Source organism: Lygodium microphyllum, chromosome 1 (genome assembly GCF_053477565.2).
Source record: "Lygodium microphyllum isolate KBCC chromosome 1, Lygodium_microphyllum_v1.1.10, whole genome shotgun sequence".
Taxonomy (NCBI): Eukaryota; Viridiplantae; Streptophyta; class Polypodiopsida; order Schizaeales; family Lygodiaceae; genus Lygodium; species Lygodium microphyllum.
In genome coordinates, this window is record NC_141135.1 from 82,679,766 (window position 1) to 82,699,017 (window position 19,252).

General features: G+C 46.0%; 1 protein-coding gene across 1 annotated transcript in view; it reads left to right on the top strand.

The window, feature by feature from the left end:
* The first annotated feature begins 2,433 nt into the window (after positions 1-2,433).
* AT-IE (histidine biosynthesis bifunctional protein (HISIE)) overlaps positions 2,434-19,252 on the top strand; it is a 28,754-nt gene continuing 11,935 nt past the window's right edge. The window contains exon 1 of the mRNA XM_087678937.1: positions 2,434-2,905. Coding sequence (XP_087535063.1) covers positions 2,699-2,905 — 207 coding nt within the window. The 5' untranslated portion in view covers positions 2,434-2,698. The remainder of the gene's footprint in view (positions 2,906-19,252) is intronic.

Sequence of the window (19,252 nt, forward strand, 5' to 3'; positions counted from 1 at the left end):
AGATTTATGGTTTCTTTTCAATTTTGAGATTAATGGCAGAGCCATACACATAGATTTTGTGTGCTATTTCCTTGGTTTTGTGGTTATTTCTGTTCATGGGAGGGTTGCTGTCACTCTCTTCAAAATGGACTCTAAAATCTTCTCCCCAAAACTAGACTATGGGAAACGATATCATCTTTTGCACAGTGCTAAATTTTCCTCTTTTGAAAATCACCAAATTTGTAGATTAATAAAGTTCTAAACACACATAACAAGCACAACAAGGATGCAACCACAAAGCGCACACACACAAAGAGCTTGTTTACATACTAAAACATGTCTCCTATTTATATTGAACAAGGAGAGACAAAACAATGAAGCCTGTATTAGGCAAGCTAGGAGTAGGGTCAAGAAGGCTATAAGCACTCCTATCATCTCCTTGTTTTCCATGAATTTCAACTAATTTATGTAAAAACACAATGTGATCAATTAGGTATAGGTTGCCATGAACAAATAATATTTTTTAGTAGTGGCAAACAAATAGTAGTAGTTGCTGATAAAGTTCATTAGATTAACAAACCAAAATAAGTCAAGTTCTGTATTCCATTCTTTCAATTGGCTTGATAAATGCTGTTCAAAAAAGTTATACTGAAGACCACAAATGTGCAATCAAAACTTTAGAGTCTTCATGAACCAATGTTTACAATAGTAACTAATGTTTAGGGGTCACCCACCATGCCCCATCATTCAGGTAGGCTTTGTCTAAGTGGGCAACTCTCCACCACTCCTCGGACTATCAGTTGTGCCACATGTATAATTTATTCATCCTTCCAAAGGTTTTTGTTGCATCAATCAAATCATGCATGCCATACACCCTCTCTCATTGTTTCTTCTCCTCCAGCAACATAGTGCCATTGATGTGGAAACAGTCCTCCCTTGTTGCTGTCATGTTCCAATCTCCCATTTGTAGGGGGGGACCCCCAATAGATTTTGTTGGTAAGCCATGCCCATTAGGAGGCCCTTCTTGATGTCGTATTTACTACAGATATCAAGACCAATAGGAGGCAATCTCCATGCATGTCGGCCTCAACTACCAAGATGGAACCTTCTTCATTCGCCCATGCCAATCTTAGCATTAGCATGTTGTTGACTAGCATCATGGAACCTCCTCTGCCCGTAGCGTAGTTTTGAGCAAAGGATTAGGATAGACTAAGAGCCTCTTCTTCTCCCACTTTTATTTCCTACGACACGAGTATGTTAGGTCTTCTCCTTGAGGGGGGTCCCTTGGTGTTGGAGTGGGAGGTTCAGGGCTCTTAGGGTTAGAGTCGTTTGGAGTAGATGAGCTTTCTTTTGTTGCATCATCACCCTTTGAGGATCAGTCTTTTGTGAAATGGCCATAGTGCTAGCAAATGTAGCAAGAGTCCAGGAAACTCCCAAAGTGGACTTGAAGCACGGTCTCAAATCCATTTTGGTTTGACAACTCCAAGAACTTGAGTGGCTCCCTCCTTTGGTCCCAAAGAATGCATACTTTCCTCTTACGCTTAAGGGTAGAAAAGGGTGAGGCATTAGCAAGGAATTATAAAGCCCAAAGTGCATCCCAACACCCATGCCCGTTTGGTCAACAAGCTCAAGAAGGCCATGAAGAAACCTCGACCCCTGAATCAATATTGTTGCATAAAGGTCCGTGCTTGGTATGTAGCTATAAACCACTGGTTAAACTCTTCCTCTATTGGGGGTGCTCCATGAAGTAAAAGAACACCCCACAAGTAGCATAATCAACATACCTTTGGTGAATCTACTGAGTTGATAGGGGGACTATAGCTCAACCTTTCTACCTTCTTCCTTGGTTGATTTGCTTCCCCATAAGGTGAGCCCACTCTCTTTCCCACCCTAGCACCCTACATGCATGCAAGGGTGTGGGAGCCACCATGCGTTAGAAGGCCTTAATGGCCTTAAAGGCATGTGTCATAGTAATAAAAAGGGGTAACGACCCACACCACCTTACAAAACCTACCCAATAGGCCTCATGAAAAACCAAACTTTTCCTATTGAAAGCACTCCAATGCAATCAGAGTTTAAGTTTACGTCAATGGTCTTAAGTTTAGAGGTGAAGTTTTGCTAGCCTAGGTTTGAGAAGTTTGAGCTCTTTGAGATATTGTCCCCTTTTATAAAAGCTTGAAAAAGGCTTGGCATGGAAGCACTTGAAGCTGCCTTACTATAAGGCTTTGTAAATATTCTATTTTGACTAATATAAATATACATTTTCTAAGTCTTTCCTATCTGATTGGTTGAATTGAGAGAGAGGATCTGCCTGGATTCACCAAATGACTGAACTAGCAGCCTTGTTGCAACCGAAGTACATCTGAGATTTCGTGTCAATACAAACTATCTTTTAGCGTTTAAAAAAACGCTTGTATTAGGCTTCCCTACTTTTGGAAAAGAAGGCTCCTGGAACGTTCTCTACCAAAATGCCCAACAAATAGTGTGCGTTGGAAAGCGCATCAAATCCTCCAGTTGCAATGAAAAGAAAACACACTCTACCTTCAACATTCTCTGCTACGGTAGCTGTTGGTCGTCTATGTATTACAATCCATTAGAGCATCCAATGTTGCAAAAAGACCAGGCAATTCAGGCCGTATAAGCTACCTCCTTAATGACTTTTGATTACATTGAGGATTGACGCGAACTAAAAGCCTTTCTCTGCACATCGAGAATCCACATGGGGAGCCTGGGTTTATCAGAACCGAAAGGTCTTTGCAGAGAAGGGAGGCCTCTTCCTTGTCCACCTGGTTACAGCAGCAGGGAGCCCGCATATCTCAAGTGGCCCCTTCCGCACGTGTCGAACAAAATCAGCAGGAAGCGTCTGCCATGCTCCGCATCTTCAACCGGAGACTTAGCTCGTGCCCAGCCTGTGTCGACACCCGAGGTGAGCCTTTAGTGATTTGTTGTGCAAGTATTGAGCAGGATCAGCTTTATTTTAAAAGAATTTAGGACTCTATACAATATTTTAGTAGGCACGTAGCCATACAACACTCATCTAGGTAGCCCACCTGAGAGAGTTATGCTTATATCTGACAAGCGATCAAGTTTCCTTTTCTATCTAGAGAAAGTCAAGAAAAAAAGCTGCTCTTCCTTCATATTGAATAATCATTACCCACCTCCCAAATAAATCTTGACAGCATTCACTGAGCAAAAAGCCTTTGTTCTATGAGAGAGTGTGGTGGAAAGGAAACCAAACATGGAGAGAAGGACACTGAATCAATGCATGAGAGAAGGAACAAACCAATTGTAATGGCTGAAAGATACAAGGCTGCAATGGTCAGCTGCAACATGCAGCATTGAGCATCAATGTGGGCGCAAGACGGTAAAGGGGGATGAGAGAGAATGGGGAAGGTTGGCTGAATGATGACAATGGACATGATGAATAAATGAGGGGTAAGACCACGTATAAATAGGCAAACAGGGACCGCAACTGATAATCAAGTGGCCGGGTCCTAAGTTGGGTGCCCATGACAGCCTATAGTACCCAAAAAGAAATGCATTGATGTACCCTCCATCTAAAGTGCCTGGAACACATAAAATGTCAAACATTGATAATGTTAGAGCTCTTGATGTCCTCATCTGAATCTGATTGAGGGTCATAGGTAGGAGATGATTGTACAAGACACACATCTGCTAATACCCCCTCTTAAATCTTAGATGTGGCAAAAACTAAAGATGGAATAGATCTAAGCATGGCATGAGGAGTGCCAATGTTGGATGAAGGGTTGATCAAGAGATTAAGTCCCTACTCTAAGTAGTGTTGACATAGAGGATAGATGAAGGGGCACTGTAGGCATGGGTGGTGTACCAAAGGGCAAGTCACGACTTTGTAATAAACGACTCAATTGAAAATAAATATCTATGAGATTGACAGTGTGCTAGGTACGGGAATGGAGTGTCCATGACTTTGTGTGCCTAGAGGCATCTATAGACTTTGATCCAAAGGAATCTCTATCATAAAACTCCAAGTTCCACTTGGCATAGGAGCTAGGGCTTGGAGCACGGAACCATAAGTCACATTAACAAGGGCTAAGAATTTGCTTGATGAAACACTAGAAACTTGGGTTCCTAGCCATGCCCAACGAAACAGGATGACCAATAGAGGCAGTTTTGATGAGACGGTTGGGGGTGAAGTTTAATTGAACCAAAGTCCCTGTGCATGTGTGACTAGTAGTCTTAACAAGGTATCCCAAGGTAATGGGATGGGAGAGAGGGATAGGAGTGTGTGTGGTAGCACATGTGGGGGTTGTTATTGTCAGAGTGCAGCAGTGCGGAAGCATAGGACTGAGAGAGAGAGAACGCAGAGAGAGAAGGGAGAGAAAGAGACAGTGGACGATGAAGATCTGCTGTATAAAGAATGCTGAATACAAAGATATACAAGGGCGCAATGCGCTGGACTGCGTGTCTCCACCTCGACGATGCAACCTGCTGTCCACCTCGAAGTCTGCTGCAGTCTGCACTGTCTGCTGTCTGAAATCTGTGAACAGAGACAGAAACTGCGCGTCACCGGTCTGTAATCTGCGTCAGAGAAGTGTGTGTAGACTGCTGAAAGTGTCGACTATAAATAGTCGAAATCTGCCACGAACTGGGGCGCCAGAAATAGGGCGCAGCCTGGAAGTAAGTCGGCTGCATTAAATGCAGCCGACTGGGCTGCAACCAGTCGGACTGCCACGTGGCAGTCCGACTGCACAGTCCGATTGTGCAGCTGCCCTCCAAAACAGGCTATGATCTCTAATACCCCCTCTCAGAGCCTGGACAGGGCAGAAGCCTGAGGGATCTGGAATGTTGCCGAAGTAGAGCCTGAGGAAGCGCCTTCGTAAACAAATCCGCAAGATTGTCCTCCGTCTTGCAATACTCCACAGTGATGGTCTCATCCAGAAGCTTTTCTCGGATGAAGTGGTACTGAATCTCAATGTGCTTCGTCCGGGCATGAAAAACAGGGTCCCGTGCCAAGGCAATGCAACTTTCATTGTCACATCGCAGTAATGTAGGACGAGTCTGGGGGCACCCAAGCTCCTCCAACAATCTCCGAAGCCACACAACCTCGCATGTGGTGGAAGACGCGGCCCGATACTCCGCCTCAGTAGAGGAAAGGGCTACCGTGGGCTGCTCCTTGCTACTCCATGAAATAACACCTGCACCCAAAGTAAAGCAGTAACCTGTAGTAGACCGCCTGTGGTCCACGTCACCGGCCCAATCCGAGTCGCTCCAACCTGCAAGTACAAGATCTGACCCATCTGTCCCTGCGGGGTAATGAATTCCCAAATCAGACGTCCCCCTTAGATACCGAAGCATCCTCTGAGCAGCCTGCCAATGCACCGTCTTAGGTTCACTCATGAACCCTGCCAAGAGCCCAAGAGCAAAACATAGATCAACCCTGGTGTTGAGAAGCCAAATCAAAGACCCAATCAACTGTCGATAGCGGGACGCATCCGCCAAAGGAGAAGCTGAATGGGAAGTGGCCTTCCAGTTCGGATCCATAGGAGTAGAGAGGGCCCGACAATCTTCCATCTCAAAAGACACCAAGAGCTCCTGTACATATCTCTGTTGGGAGATAAAGATCCCCTTCTGAGACTGATAAATCTCATGGCCTAAAAAGAAATGGAGTAGACCCAAATCCGTCATCGCGAACGTCCGATGTAAAGCTGACTTTGTCTCCTGGACCTGCTGTGTAGCATCACCTGTGACAATCAAATCATCAACATATAATACAAACAACACACAACCATCCTCGGAAGTGTGTACATACAGCTGCGGATCGGCCTTGGACCGCCGATATCCCAACTAAGACTGGAGGAACGAATCAATCTTCTCGTTCCATGCATGCGGGGCCTGCTTGAGGCCATACAAGGCCTTCTTCAACCTGTAGACTTTCCCATCTGAAGAACCAAAGCCAGGAGGCTGCTCAACATAGATCTCCTCCTTCAAATCACCATTCAGGAAGGCCGACTTCACATCCAACTGATAAACAGGCCATCTCCTATGGCCAACCAAAGCAAGAACAGCTCTAATGGTCGCCATATGAGCTGTGGGGGCAAAAGTGTCATGACAGTCAATGCCTGGGCGTTGTGTAAAACCTTTAGCAACAAGGCGAGCCTTGTGCTTATCCAAAGTACCATCACTGAGATATTTGGTCTTGAAGACCCACTTGACTCCAATCACCTTCTTCTTCGGGGGGCGGGGCACGAGTGACCAAGTGCCATTCCTCTCAATAGCCTCCAACTCGGCTTCCATAGCTTTCTTCCATGGGGCGGACTGTAAAGCCTCCTTCACGGAGGTGGGCTCTCGATCTTGCATAACACGGGTCATCAAACAATAGTTGGAGCAAACCAGCTCCGTAGAATGTGCCTGGTGCCGCCGCGACCGCCGCGGACTATCCTGCGGTCCCCACTCCTCAGGAACCCCCTCGATCCCTGAATCACGGAGTGTGTCACGGGCCCAGCGAGGAGGAGGCCGAACCTCCCCTCGTCGTTCTCCATCAGCAGAAGACTCTGGAATATCCACCGGTGGTAACTCCTCAGAGGTGTCCGGTGGAACTGTAGACTCAATGTCAGAAACAGAATCATAATCAAAAGGCACGGGCTCCAGTGGAACTGTAGAAGGAGCCCAACTCTCCCCTGGATCTCCAAGAACGGGATGCTCCTCACCTGTTGAAGTAGCTGGAACCTCCACAAACCGCACATCATGGCTAGTGTACACATCCCGCTTGACGGGATCATACAATCGGTAGCCTTGGGACTGGGAGCTGTAGCCAACAAATACCTGTTTTCGGGAAGCCGCTTCAAATTTATCACGGTGAGCCTTGGGAATGTGAACATAGGCATCACACCCAAAGACTCGAAAGTAAGAAACATCTGGCTTCGCCCCAAAATAAGCCTCAAATGGAGTCATCCCTTCCACGGCCGAAGTAGGGGATCGATTGAGGATGTGGACTGCAGTAGCCACAGCCTCGGCCCACAGAACCTGAGGGGTCTGTGCTCCATCACGGTGCGCGCCATCTCGATCACACTGCGGTTCTCCCGTTCAAGAATACCATTTTTTTGAGGAGTATTTGTATTGGCAAACTCCTGGTGAATTCCTCTATCTGCACAAAACCAAGTAAACTCATTAGACACAAATTCACCTCCCTTGTTGGATCGCAAGGTCTTCAACTTCCGGCCTGATCGGTTCTCCTCAAAGAGAAGCCAATCCTTGAAGTGTGAGAAAGCTTCTGACTTTAGTGCCAAAAAATAGGCCCATGTCATCCTGCTATAGTCATCCACGATCAGCATGAAGTACGAGCTCCCACGCAGGGACTCATTCCTCATAGGGCCACAAAGATCCGTAGATACTAGCTCCATCGGTGAAGTAGACCGCCGCGAAGCTGTGTGGGGAATGGCATCTCTATGCTGCTTCCCCCGAATGCAGGAGACACATGGCTACTGGCTCACCACTATATCTGGCAACCCTCGAACAAGCTGTCCACGTGACGCCCTCCGAAGATAGTCATAGTTCAGGTGACCAAACCGAGCATGCCATAACTCAGACTGTGACTGTGAGGTAAGAAGAAGAGTAGAGAGGGCAGTGGAAGACTTCAGTTTGTAAATGCCGTTTTCCTCATATCCAGATGAGAGAACCTTCCTCGATCCACGATCAAGGACTCGCACCGTAGAACTGTCAAACTCCACCAAAAGACCAAGGGAGCAAATCTTATGAACTGAAAGGAGATGGTACCCTAATCCTGGTACATGCAAAACCTCTGAGGTATGGGTACCACCTCGTCCATCTGGAATAAGCTGCATCTTACCCCGACTTGTAATAGAAACTGAAGAGCTGTCTCCAATGAGAATCTGCCCACGCGAGGGTCGCAGCTGGGCAACACCATCTGAGGAAGGAGTCATGTGCCGTGAGGCACCACTATCAACAATCCACTCTCGAGCCTGGGGAGCCGTCATCGCAGCATCAGAAGCATTCGGTGAAGCGTCCTCAATGACAGCTAGATGAAGAAATGCAGCTGATGAGGGTGCAGCCACCGCTCCAGAATCCTTGGTGTCCTTCTTCTTGGTGTCCTTCGTGTCTTTGTCAGGGCAATCCTTCTTCCAATGGCCAGTCTTTCCACAAATATGGCAGGTGGAGTCTTTGTCCTTGTCCTTCTCCTTGTCCTTCTTGGACTTGTTATCCCCCTTCTTCTTCTTTTGGTCCTTCCCCTTCTTCTGAGAGGCTTGACCTGTCAGCGCCTCCGACTTGGAAGCATTCTGTCCCTTCAACTGTTCCTCTTGGTCCAAGACCATAGGAACCAACTCTTCCCACCGAAGAGTAGACTCTCGCCCCGAAGCAATAAGGGCAGAGTAAAATGTACCGAATCGTGGCGGTAACTGGGACAATAGTGTGATCGCCATGTCTTCGGAGGAAATCGGCTTCCCCGCATTTTGAACCTGCATCTGTAGCTGCCTTAGCTTGTTAATGTGCTCCCGTAGCGAAGAAGACTTATTTACGGACAAGGTCCGCATCTGAACCTCCAAAGAAACCCTCTTCATTAGGGTCATCCGATTGTACATTTGATCAAGCTCTAGCCATATCTCACGAGCCACCGTCAAGTGCTCGATGTGAGCGATCACGGCTGTAGTGCATGATAGAAAGAGAAATGATCGAATCCTGGCATTCAGTTTGTCCCAATGAGACTGGGCCCTGGCCAACTCCGCACGAGCATCGGAAGAGAGTTTGGACTCATCTCTTACCGAGGGCCGGTCAATCTCCTCCTGTACCAACTCTGCTAAATCATAGGACTCAAGGATGGCCAACATCATGACGCGCCAAATGCGGTAGTTGTCGCCGTCGAGCTTCTGATCTGTAGGAAGAGCCGGTAAGACAGGCACCTTCCGGTCCATAATCGCCTGGAACTCCAAGTCCATCTCTGTAGACATCTTTAACTGCAATGCCTTCTCAAACGCAAAAGCAGCCCCCTCTGACTGGGAAAACTCAGCCTGCTAAGGCTCTTCCGCGTCGTGGAGCTTCTTCACCCGCCGGAGGCGATGAAAAAACAAAACCTGCACTTGTAGGCTGAAAACTCAAACTTTCTCCGCGTCAAACAGCAGTAAACAGCAGCAAATCCACCACCTGTACTCCTTTCCTGTGCGCCCACACTCGTTTCAGCCTTGTTCCAAGGCGCAGCCCTCCTGTCTGCCCTTAAATGCAAAAAATGCAAATTTGTGTCGCGATGGAAACTCCTCTTTAGGTTGATTCTGCGCTCAATCAGCCCTCAAACACTGCTCTGATACCATGTCAGAGTGCAGCGGTGCGGAAGCGTAGGACTGAGAGAGAGAGAATGCAGAGAGAGAAGGGAAAGAAAGAGACAGTGGACGATGAAGATCTGCTGTATAAAGAATGCTGAATACAAAGATATACAAGGGCGCAGTGCGCTGGACTGCATGTCTCCACCTCGATGATGCAACCTGCTGTCCACCTCGAAGTCTGCTGCAGTCTGCACTGTCTGCTGTCTGAAATCTGTGAACAGAGACAGAAACTGCGCGTCACCGGTCTGTAATCTGCATCAGAGAAGTGTGTGTAGACTGCTGAAAGTGTCGACTATAAATAGTCGAAATCTGCCACAAACTGGGGCGCCAGAAATAGGGCGCAGCCTGGAAGTAAGTCGGCTGCATTAAATGCAGCCGACTGGGCTGCAACCAGTCGGACTGCCACGTGGCAGTCCGACTGTGCAGCTGCCCTCCAAAACAGGCTATGATCTCTAACAGTTATACTCTATAAGATGCATCAATCAACAAGAATCATTGGAAGTAGTAACTTGTGAATCAAGAGAAATACTTGGTCTATGACAGACACCTTTTCTATTGTAATTCACATACTTTTGTGTCTCAAGGTTCTTGTGGTAAGTCATGTTTGGCTGCACATTGGCTGAATTAGATGAAAGAGATGTTCTGTAAACAGTAAAAGAAACAATGAAACTTGGTTGGACAGAGTAGCCATAGGATGTCCCTCTTGGTTCATGGTGGTTGTTTCTCTTGCTGAAAAAGACTCAAGATCTTCTTCAACCACCTTATCCAACCTTGTGCCACTTCCAGAGGGCCTGTTAAAGTTGAAGCTCTAAGATCGTGAGTTCCTTGCTGAAGATGAATAGAAATCCCTTAGAACTTGAATTGATGGACTCAAAAGAGAGGGCTTAGTGGAGGGTTTTGGAGTATAAAACTTGTTAGAAATGGAGAGAGAGAGAGAGAGAGAGAGAGAGAGAGAGAGAGAGAGAGAGCATGTGTGTATGTGAACACAAGATAGTGAGCTGGAGTGGGCAACAGTCCCACACTCAAAAGATGCAAGTACTAGAATGATAGAATGACACACTAAAAGTGTTAGCAGTCATATGAGTATCTTGTGTGGTCACCTCCTGCTTGTGAGCCTGAGTGTGAGTTAGATGAGGACATTAGGAGCTCGAACATTGTATTTGTCTATCGTTTTATGTGTTTTAGACACTTTAGATGGAGGGCACATTAGTGCATTTCTTTTTGTGCACTTTTGGCTATTTTTTAGGGGTTTGACCGCATTTAGGGTTTTCCCTCTCTTGCCCTCCCACTTTCATCATCCATTATCCATCATTGATCCTTTGTGATCAGCCAACCCTCCTCATTCTCTCATCCCCTTGCTAACCATCTAGAGCACACATTGACGCGTAGAGCTGTGTATTGGGGCTGATTGCTGCAACCTTGTACCTTCAGCCATTGCAGTCACATTGTTCCTTCTCTCTCCTGCATTCTTTATCTCCTCTTCGTTTTCACTTTTCTCTTTCTGTTGTGCACTCTCATAAAAACATTGGGCACTGCCCATGGAATTGACTAATTTTAACACCCTTGTGTAGTGCCAATGTGCCAATATGATGATGTACAAGGAGTAAATCTATCATGAAAAGGTAGTGAGTTCAAGGATTTTGAAAACTCCTCAAACTTTTCACGTGATAGTGCCTTGGTGAAAGTATTTGCAACATTCTCCTATGTGGAAATGTAGATCATGTTGATCTCCCTTGCATGTGATCTTTCTTTGGCATAGTGATAATGTATCTCATTGTGTTTCAAACAACTATGGAACATTGGATTTTGTTGCAATAGCACTCTGACTATAAAAAAGAATAGGAGTGGGTCTCTCCAAGTAAATATGAAGTTCAGCCAATACACAATGTAGCCAAACACATTTGACTCTTGCTGTGAAAGCTGCCTTGTACTCAGCTTCACAAGATGAGATGTGAAGATATGCTAGGTTTTGCATTGAGGAAACATCGAAAGTTTATCAATTTATGATGAGTTCTTATTTAGAGGTCGTACTCAATGCTTCTTTTTGGTTTCTCCATCTATTGTTTGAAAGCATCAATACATTCTCTAATTTAGATACCAACTCTCTTTTTTTATGATTAAGATGCAAGGTCTTGAGGCACTTGTAGAGTAGTTGGGATTGTTGATACTATCTCTGTCACATGTCCCAAACCCAAAGTGCTTCTCTTGGGTGCCATTTGTCATGCCTTGGTATTTGAGCTTCCCTCTCGTGCATGCTTTGACCCCGTGCATGCTTTGACCCTTGAAAGCTTGTTGGAAGTCTTTCTTGTTGCTTGAGTAGCAAGCTAGAGGAGAAGGGGATTGTATGACATGTAATGGCATAAAGGTCCAACCAATGATAGAGATTGTTGAGTGAAAAATGCATTACATGCTGATTATGTGGGAGTGCACAACAGAAGAGGAACACGAACGTGGAGAGAAAAGGAGAAGAAAGAAGACAATAGGAATGGAAGAGAAATTTGCATTGAATTTGGAAAGAATGCTGAATACAATGATTTTAGGCGGATGCTACCCGCTATAGGCAGTTGATTGGATCCTTGATATGGCTCCTCAATACTTGTATTGACTTATGTTATGCTGTAGGTGTGTTGGCCGAGTTCATGAGTGAGCCCAAGATGGTGCATTGGCAGCTTGCTCAGAGGATTTTGTGGTTTCTTAGGGGGATCCCTCATCTCAGGATCTATTATTCAGTAGGTGCATGTGATGTAGACTTGGTACTTAAAGGTTGGAGTGATTTAGATTGGGCCAGTGATGTGGATCATTGGAGGTCCACGACATGTAGTTGTTTTACCTTGGGTGTAGGTGCTGTTTCATGGAGTAGTAAGAAACATCCCGCGGTTGCCCTATCTTCAATTGAGGCGTAGTATAGGGCAGCATCTTCCACCATATGGGAGATAGTCTGGCTTCGCAGGTTATTGAGGAGCTTGGCTGCCCGCATACAAGTTCTATTGTTCTTCAGTGCAACAATGAGAGTTGCATTGCCTTGGCCCGAAACCCGCCTTGGCCCGAAACCCTGTTTTTCATGCTAGGATGAAGTACATCGAGATTCAGTACCATTTCATTCGGGAGAAGCTTTTGGATGAGACTATTGATGTGGTATATTGCAAGACAAAGGACAATCTTGCAGACTTGTTTATGAAGGCGCTTCCACAAGCTTTACTTTAGTAGCATTCCAGATCCCTCAGCCTTATGCCCTGTCTAGGATTTGAGAGGGGGTGTTAGAGATTGTCATCCCCAAAATCCTTGACCGAACAACCAAGACAAATAACTTCTTTCGAAGCTTCAGTGGTGGCTGAAATATATTCAGCCTCAGTAATGGTAGAAAGTGCTACAGTCTTTTGCAATCTAGACCACTAAGAAACTACCCCATCAATCAAGGTAAATATGTACCGGCTAGTAGACTTGCAAGTATCCAAGTCACCTGCCATGTTTGCATCACAATACCCGTGCAAATCTAATATACCCTTTCCATAGCAAATGCATTTTCTTTGTGTGCCCTTAAGGTACCAGAAGATGCATTTCACTACTTACCAATGTGCTTTGCTAGGATTGGACATAAACCTGCTCACAACTCCCATTGCATGAGCAATGTCAAGTCTAGTGGCAACCATAGCATACATGAGCGAACCATAAGTTGAAGCATAAGGAACCCCCTACATAGAGCTGGCTCACCTGCCATGTTTGCATCACAATACCCCTGCAGATCTAATGTACCCTTTCCATAGCAAATACATTTTCTTGGTGTGCCCTTAAGGTACCGGAAGATGCATTTCACTGCTTTCCAATGTGCTTTGCCAGGATTGACATAAACCTGCTTACAACTCCCATTTCATGAGCAATGTCAGGTCTAGTGGCAACCATAGCATACACGAGCAAACCACAAGTTGAAGCATAAGGAACCGGCTACATGAGTAATGTTAGGTCTAGTGGCAACCATAGCATACACGAGCAAACCACAAGTTGAAGCATAAGGAACCCTCTTCATGAGTAATGTGAGGTCTAGTGGCGACCATAGCATACATGCGAGAACCACAAGTTGGAGCATAAGGAACCCCCTATTAGCCTGCTCTTCTTTAGTCTCAGTCTGTCATCTCCTGGTTGTGAGCTCCTGTCAGAGTCTGACAGGAGACAGAGGAGCTCTGTCAGGACATTTTTGTGGCTGCCTTAGTCAGCATGCAGTCCTGGGTTTGTTACAGCCCAAACTGGGCTGTTTTTGTCCAGACTGCCCTTTTTTCTGGGTAGTCGGCCAGATCTGGCTGGTCGGCCAGATCTGGCCAGGTCGGCCAGTTTGGCTGGTCGGCCAGTTTGCTGGCCTGGGGGCTATTTATAGCAGCCCCCCCAGTCAGTCCAGTGTTGTTCTCTGCAGGTACAGCACTGCTCCCTCCGTCTCCGTCTCCGGCATTGGTGCTGCCACTGCGTCCAGTCTGTCCTGGTTCCCTCAATGACGCTCCGGGCTGCGTGCAGGGACTGTTCTGTCCATTCCAGTGTATTCAGCATTCATCTCAGTCAGTGCAGACTTTCTTCCTTCATTCTCTGCTTTCTCTCTCCTCTCCTCCGTGTTCGTGTTCTTCTTCCGTTGCGCACTCTCACACCCCCTACATAGAGCTAGTTGCTTTGTCATCTTTTGGGCAATCTGCTTTGCTAACTTAAGGTATGGTGTTAAAGGAACATCAAGTGACTCAGCATTTGTCATAGAAAAACGATCAAGTACTTTGCTAATGAACTTTTCTTGTGAGAGAAATAAGAGCTACTGCTCTCTATCTCTCGTCACATGCATGTCCAAGATGTGTTCAGGTGGACCCAAGTCCTTCATGGAAAAGGCTGAATGCAGCTGTCTTTTCAATGCATCAACCTGGCTTTTATGCTTACTAGCAATAAGCATATGATCCACATAAAGCACAAGTATGATAAGGCTTCCATCATTAGCCTTCTTTATATATAAGTAGTTATCTACATTGCTTCTTTTAAACCCATGCGAGAGCATGAAGGCATCACTTTATACCACTGTCTAGGAGCCTGTTCTCTTAAGCCTACACACCAAGTGCTCTTTTCGTGGCATAAGAAAGCCTTCTAGTTCTTTCATGTACAACTCTTCTTCTAAATCACCATGTAGAAATGTAGTTCTAACATCCATTTGATCAAGTTTAAGATCCATAGATGCTACGATAGCAAACAATACTTGAAGAGTGGTCATTTTGATAACAGGTGAAAATACTTTCTGAAAGTCAATCCCCTCTTTTTGTGTATAGCCCTTAGCCACAAGCATGGTTTTGTATTTGGGTCTACCATCCACACACTTGATGTGTAAATTCGACTCGTTAATGGGTCAAATTTCACCACTTGATTAGAGTGATTGCTAGTCTCGCCAATTGATCAGAGAGATGGCCAATCTCACCAATTGGTCTAGATGGAGTTGTAGCTATCGTTGGAGTAGTGTAAACCAAACTATACGTGATGCGCAAATACTTCTCAAACTCTTCATCTGTAAGATGACCAAAAAGAGAAGAAGAAGATGGTAAAGGTGAAGGTGTGTCTACCTCCTCCTCGACACCATAATGTCTTCTTAGAGCCTCCAATGATGGAGAAGCTTGATAAGGCGTCATAGGATCCAAAGAAGAAGGTACTTGAGACATTATGAGTCAGAATCAAGTCACGTGCGAGTCTCACATAAAGACTAGCCTCTAGAACCACCGCCGCAGGGTACTCCTTAGAAGAGCACCAGCTCTGATACCATGTGAAGATATGCTAGGGTTTGCACTGAGGAAACACAATATGTACAACTAAGATTGAAACTCAAAGACTCAAACAAAGACAACAAGCAAAACGCAAATTGCAAAAACTCAAAACTCAAACACAGAGACAAACACATAGAGAAGAAACTTTGAAGTGGATGAATGCTGTAAATGAATGTAAGAGTGTATAGAATGCCGAAGGGTAGAGCAATGCAGTGTTGGAGAGTGACATCCACTGGAGACGGATTGTGACATTAATGTGACATTAAAAGTGACATTTAATGTAATGTTAAGGTCACAAATATTGAATGTGACATTAAAGTGACATTTAATGTGACATTAAGGTAAATCTAGGGGAACATGCACGAGAATGACCGTCCGGGCTCTTGGGCGCCCGAACGGGGTTAAGGGGAGCCTAGAGAGTAAGAGAGTCCAAGAATAGTAGGACTCACCAAAAGTGGACGACTGGCAGAGGAAACGGAGAGAGGTGCCAGCACTTATCTAGGCGTGGTTGGGATGAGAATAATCACTCGTGCTCAAGGTTATCATCGTTTTTCTCTGTCTGTCCCGAAGCCATCTATCACGGATCCCAAGTGTTGTGACCACTAATTGAAGTGTTGGAGTGTAGGGAACACCAAATGCTGATCACCAGAGTGTTAAGGAACTGAGGCGACAATATGAGAGGTGTTTGTTGATGTAGATGGCTTGCTCGACAGCAAAAACGTAGATAGTGTAGCAGCTGCCTGGTGGGAGAGATAACAGCAGCCTATAGTTTGGCACCAAATGCTGAAAACGCAAGTTGATCAGGTGCTATGATGATGTAGCAGATGGGGATCTCCAAACAGCAAGACTATGGCTGAAAACAAGCCGCCTAGGGTTGGATAGTGATGGGTTGCAGTTGGTGATGGTTGGACAATAGATGGGAGGTGGTTGATGGCTGAAATCTGCACAGTAGAGTGAGAAATGTGCACAAAAGGATAAGGCTGAATGGTAGGCAGCCTGTTTATTTATAGATGATGAAGGGTGTTCCAAAAAATAGGGTTTTGGGGGACCATTGAAACTCTCTCGAACCGTGCATCGAATTTATGTTTTTTATTAATTAAGTGTGTTTTTGGGCTGTTTAGAAATGTTAATTAGTTGGAAAGCGTGTTTTAGCTCACCCAGTCCTCAAACGGGAATGGTAGAGTTGTCACCAATGGTGACTGTGCCCCCTCTAGCACTTAGGTCTTGAAGCCAATCTTGTCTATAGGTCATGTGAGAAGAGGAACCACTGTCTACCAACCAAGGCTTCTCCTAAGTGGAAGGAGCAAGAGTTGTATCCTCCTCGGCAGACACATACACAAAGACAGACTTCGTTGTTGCTGGGGCAGCCTTCGAATCTTTTGAATCCTTCTCCTTGGGCTTCAAATCAGGGTACTTTTACCAGCACTTCTCCTTGGGATGAGTGCCCTTCCCACAATGTGGGCTCTTGGGCTTTTTCTTCTCATCCTTCTTGTCCTCTTACTTCTTGTCCTTGGCATGTGCCTTCTTCTTCCCTCCACCTATACCTGTAGTAAATGCCTCGGTGGAGCCAAAACCATGGGCTCCAACCTCATTGAGTTGTTTGTCATGCGCCAAGACAAGTGTAAAAGCTCCTCCCATAAGAGTGTTTCACGGGTCCTCGATGTGATAAGGTTGGTGTAGAAGACATCAAACCGAGGACTTGGCAATTGAGTCAAAAGAATCATAGCCATGTCTTCAGAGGATATCATCCGACCAAGAGAGGCAAGCTTACCTTTTCCCCGAGAAATGCACATAAAATCCCGACTAGAGGAGAAAATGCATTGAAATGCAATAAATTGAGTGCTCTAGAATGAGCTACCTCCTCCGTCAAAACAAGTGATAGACAAGTCAGGGCTCCTAAAGTCCTCGTTTGACTCAGACTGAGGTTCACAGGCAGGAGATGACAAGGCATGACTGCTAACACCCCTCTCAGATCTTGGATATGGCGGAAGGCCAAGGGAGAAACGGCGGATCTTGGGGTGGCAAGGGGAATGCCAATGTCAATGAAGTCCATTGATGAAGATTGTTGATGAAGGAACTCCTTGCGATCTTGGGAAGCCCCCTCTAAAACAGTAGGGGCTAGGAAATCCATAGCCATATCACCGAGATCGTCCCCCTTTGAAAGGGATGGGGGTTATGAGGGAACCACCGGAGGAGAGGATGGAGGATGGGAAGGAATGTGTGGAAAAGATTGTGCACAAGCGGGAATGGGTGTAGCAATAGATAATTGCCTTGGAGAACCTTGCATAAGAGAAGGGGAATGGAGCCTACAAAGCCTGTCTCTTGCCAACTTGTTGCAATAATAGCCCCTGTAGAAGAATCCTCAGTACAAATGGCTTGCTCGGTGAAGACAACCCAGGTACCAAGCCTTCTAAGGCCATAAACTGAGAGGAGTGGAAAGCCCAAGTCCGGAACATAAAGAGCTTGTGAAAGGGAGCTCGACGCGCGGTCGGGAAATAAAGGCAAAGTGCCAACACCACAAATAGGTACCGAAACAATGTCATCAACAGTGAGTGAACCCTCAAAAAGACATAGATCCTACAACAAATCACCTCCTGGAGTCATATGACTAGAAGCTCCACTATCAACCAGCCAAGGCTTCGCAGAAGATGAGGCAACTATTGAAGAAAGCTCCTCCAAGTCAACAATATGAAGGAACACTAACTCATGGGTAACCGTTGGAGTAGAGGTAGGAGGCTCGAATGTTTTAGCTCCATCCTTCTTTCCCGAACGAAGGTGAGGATACTTTTTCCAACATTTCTTCTCTAGATGTGTCCCCTTCCCACAGTATGGGCATTTAGGCTTCTCCGAGTTGGAGTCAGAACATGAAGAACTCTCTTGTCTTTAAGCCAGTGGCTTCCCTTTCTTTTGCGTTCCCCCTCTCGAACTTGCAACAAAAGCTTTGGTGGAGGTGGATCCACTGGCTACCTCTTTGGCGCGCTTGTCATGCTCCAAAACAAGCGGGGGCTCCTCCCAAAGAAGCTTCTCACGGGTCCTCGATGTAAGAAGGCTGGTGTAGAAGACATCAAACCGGGGAGATGGCAATTGAGTCAAAAGAATCATGGCCATATCCTCGAAAGAGATCATCTAGCCAAGGGACGCAAGCTCATCCCTCATGTACTCCAACTTGTTGATATGATCCTTCACAGAAGAAGAATCATCAACATCGAGTATCCGTAATTTCTTCTCCAGAGTAATCCAATGGGCAAATGTCTTCTGATGGTATAAAGAAGCAAGCTTTGTCCACACTTCTGTTGCTTTCCGCAACCTATGCATGTGCACTAGGACAGAATCCTGTAAGCTCATAAAGAGGAAAGATCGAGCTCTCGAGTTGAGCGGATCCCATAAGGCCGCATGATCCATCGATGATCCAACGATGGGATCCTCCACTGGATGGGGAATAGGGTGGGTAACAAACTCCCAAAGGTCGAAGGTATCAAGGATACACTCCACCTTACACGACCAAAGCGAGTAGTTGGAACGATCAAGCCGGTCTTCTTTGGGTAAAGAAGGGAGTATGGGCACGTGCATAGAGGGTGCCATTGAAGGCATATGAAGGCTAGTAGAACGAGCCTTTTGTGAAACATGGAGAGAACGGGGAGGGGAGGGATCACGTACAAACGGGCTAGGTGACCTCCGTCGTCGCATGAACTAGCACGAAAATCTCTCCATCTCTCAAAGGAAGGAACAGAGACCTCATCCTCTAAGTCAATAAAGAATTGGCGGTAAGACATCTTCGTATATTTCTGCAAAACACCCACAAAATCTGTGTTTGATGTGACAACAGTGACAAAACAGGAGGACTCAGCTACAATTGGTGTAGATGCTCCGCCGAATATTGTCGCCTGATGTAGTAACCTTGCGTTTGCAGAGGGAAATGACTGTGATGTTGATGACTCGTCCACAGAAGATGACAACTTGAGCAGAGGAGCAAACGCCAAGGAAAAGGGACAATCACCTTGATGTAGATATCGATAGAGCTCGAGATGGTGAGGACTGCCACCTTGATGTTGCCGCCAAGCCTCAGAATGAGGTCGCCAAGTTGTGGATGAAGTCGCCTTGCCCCAGAGAGGGTCGCCTCTACACAGGAAGGGTGTGCATGCAAAAACGCAGGTGATTTTGGCTGCTTTTGGGCAGCCTGGGTGG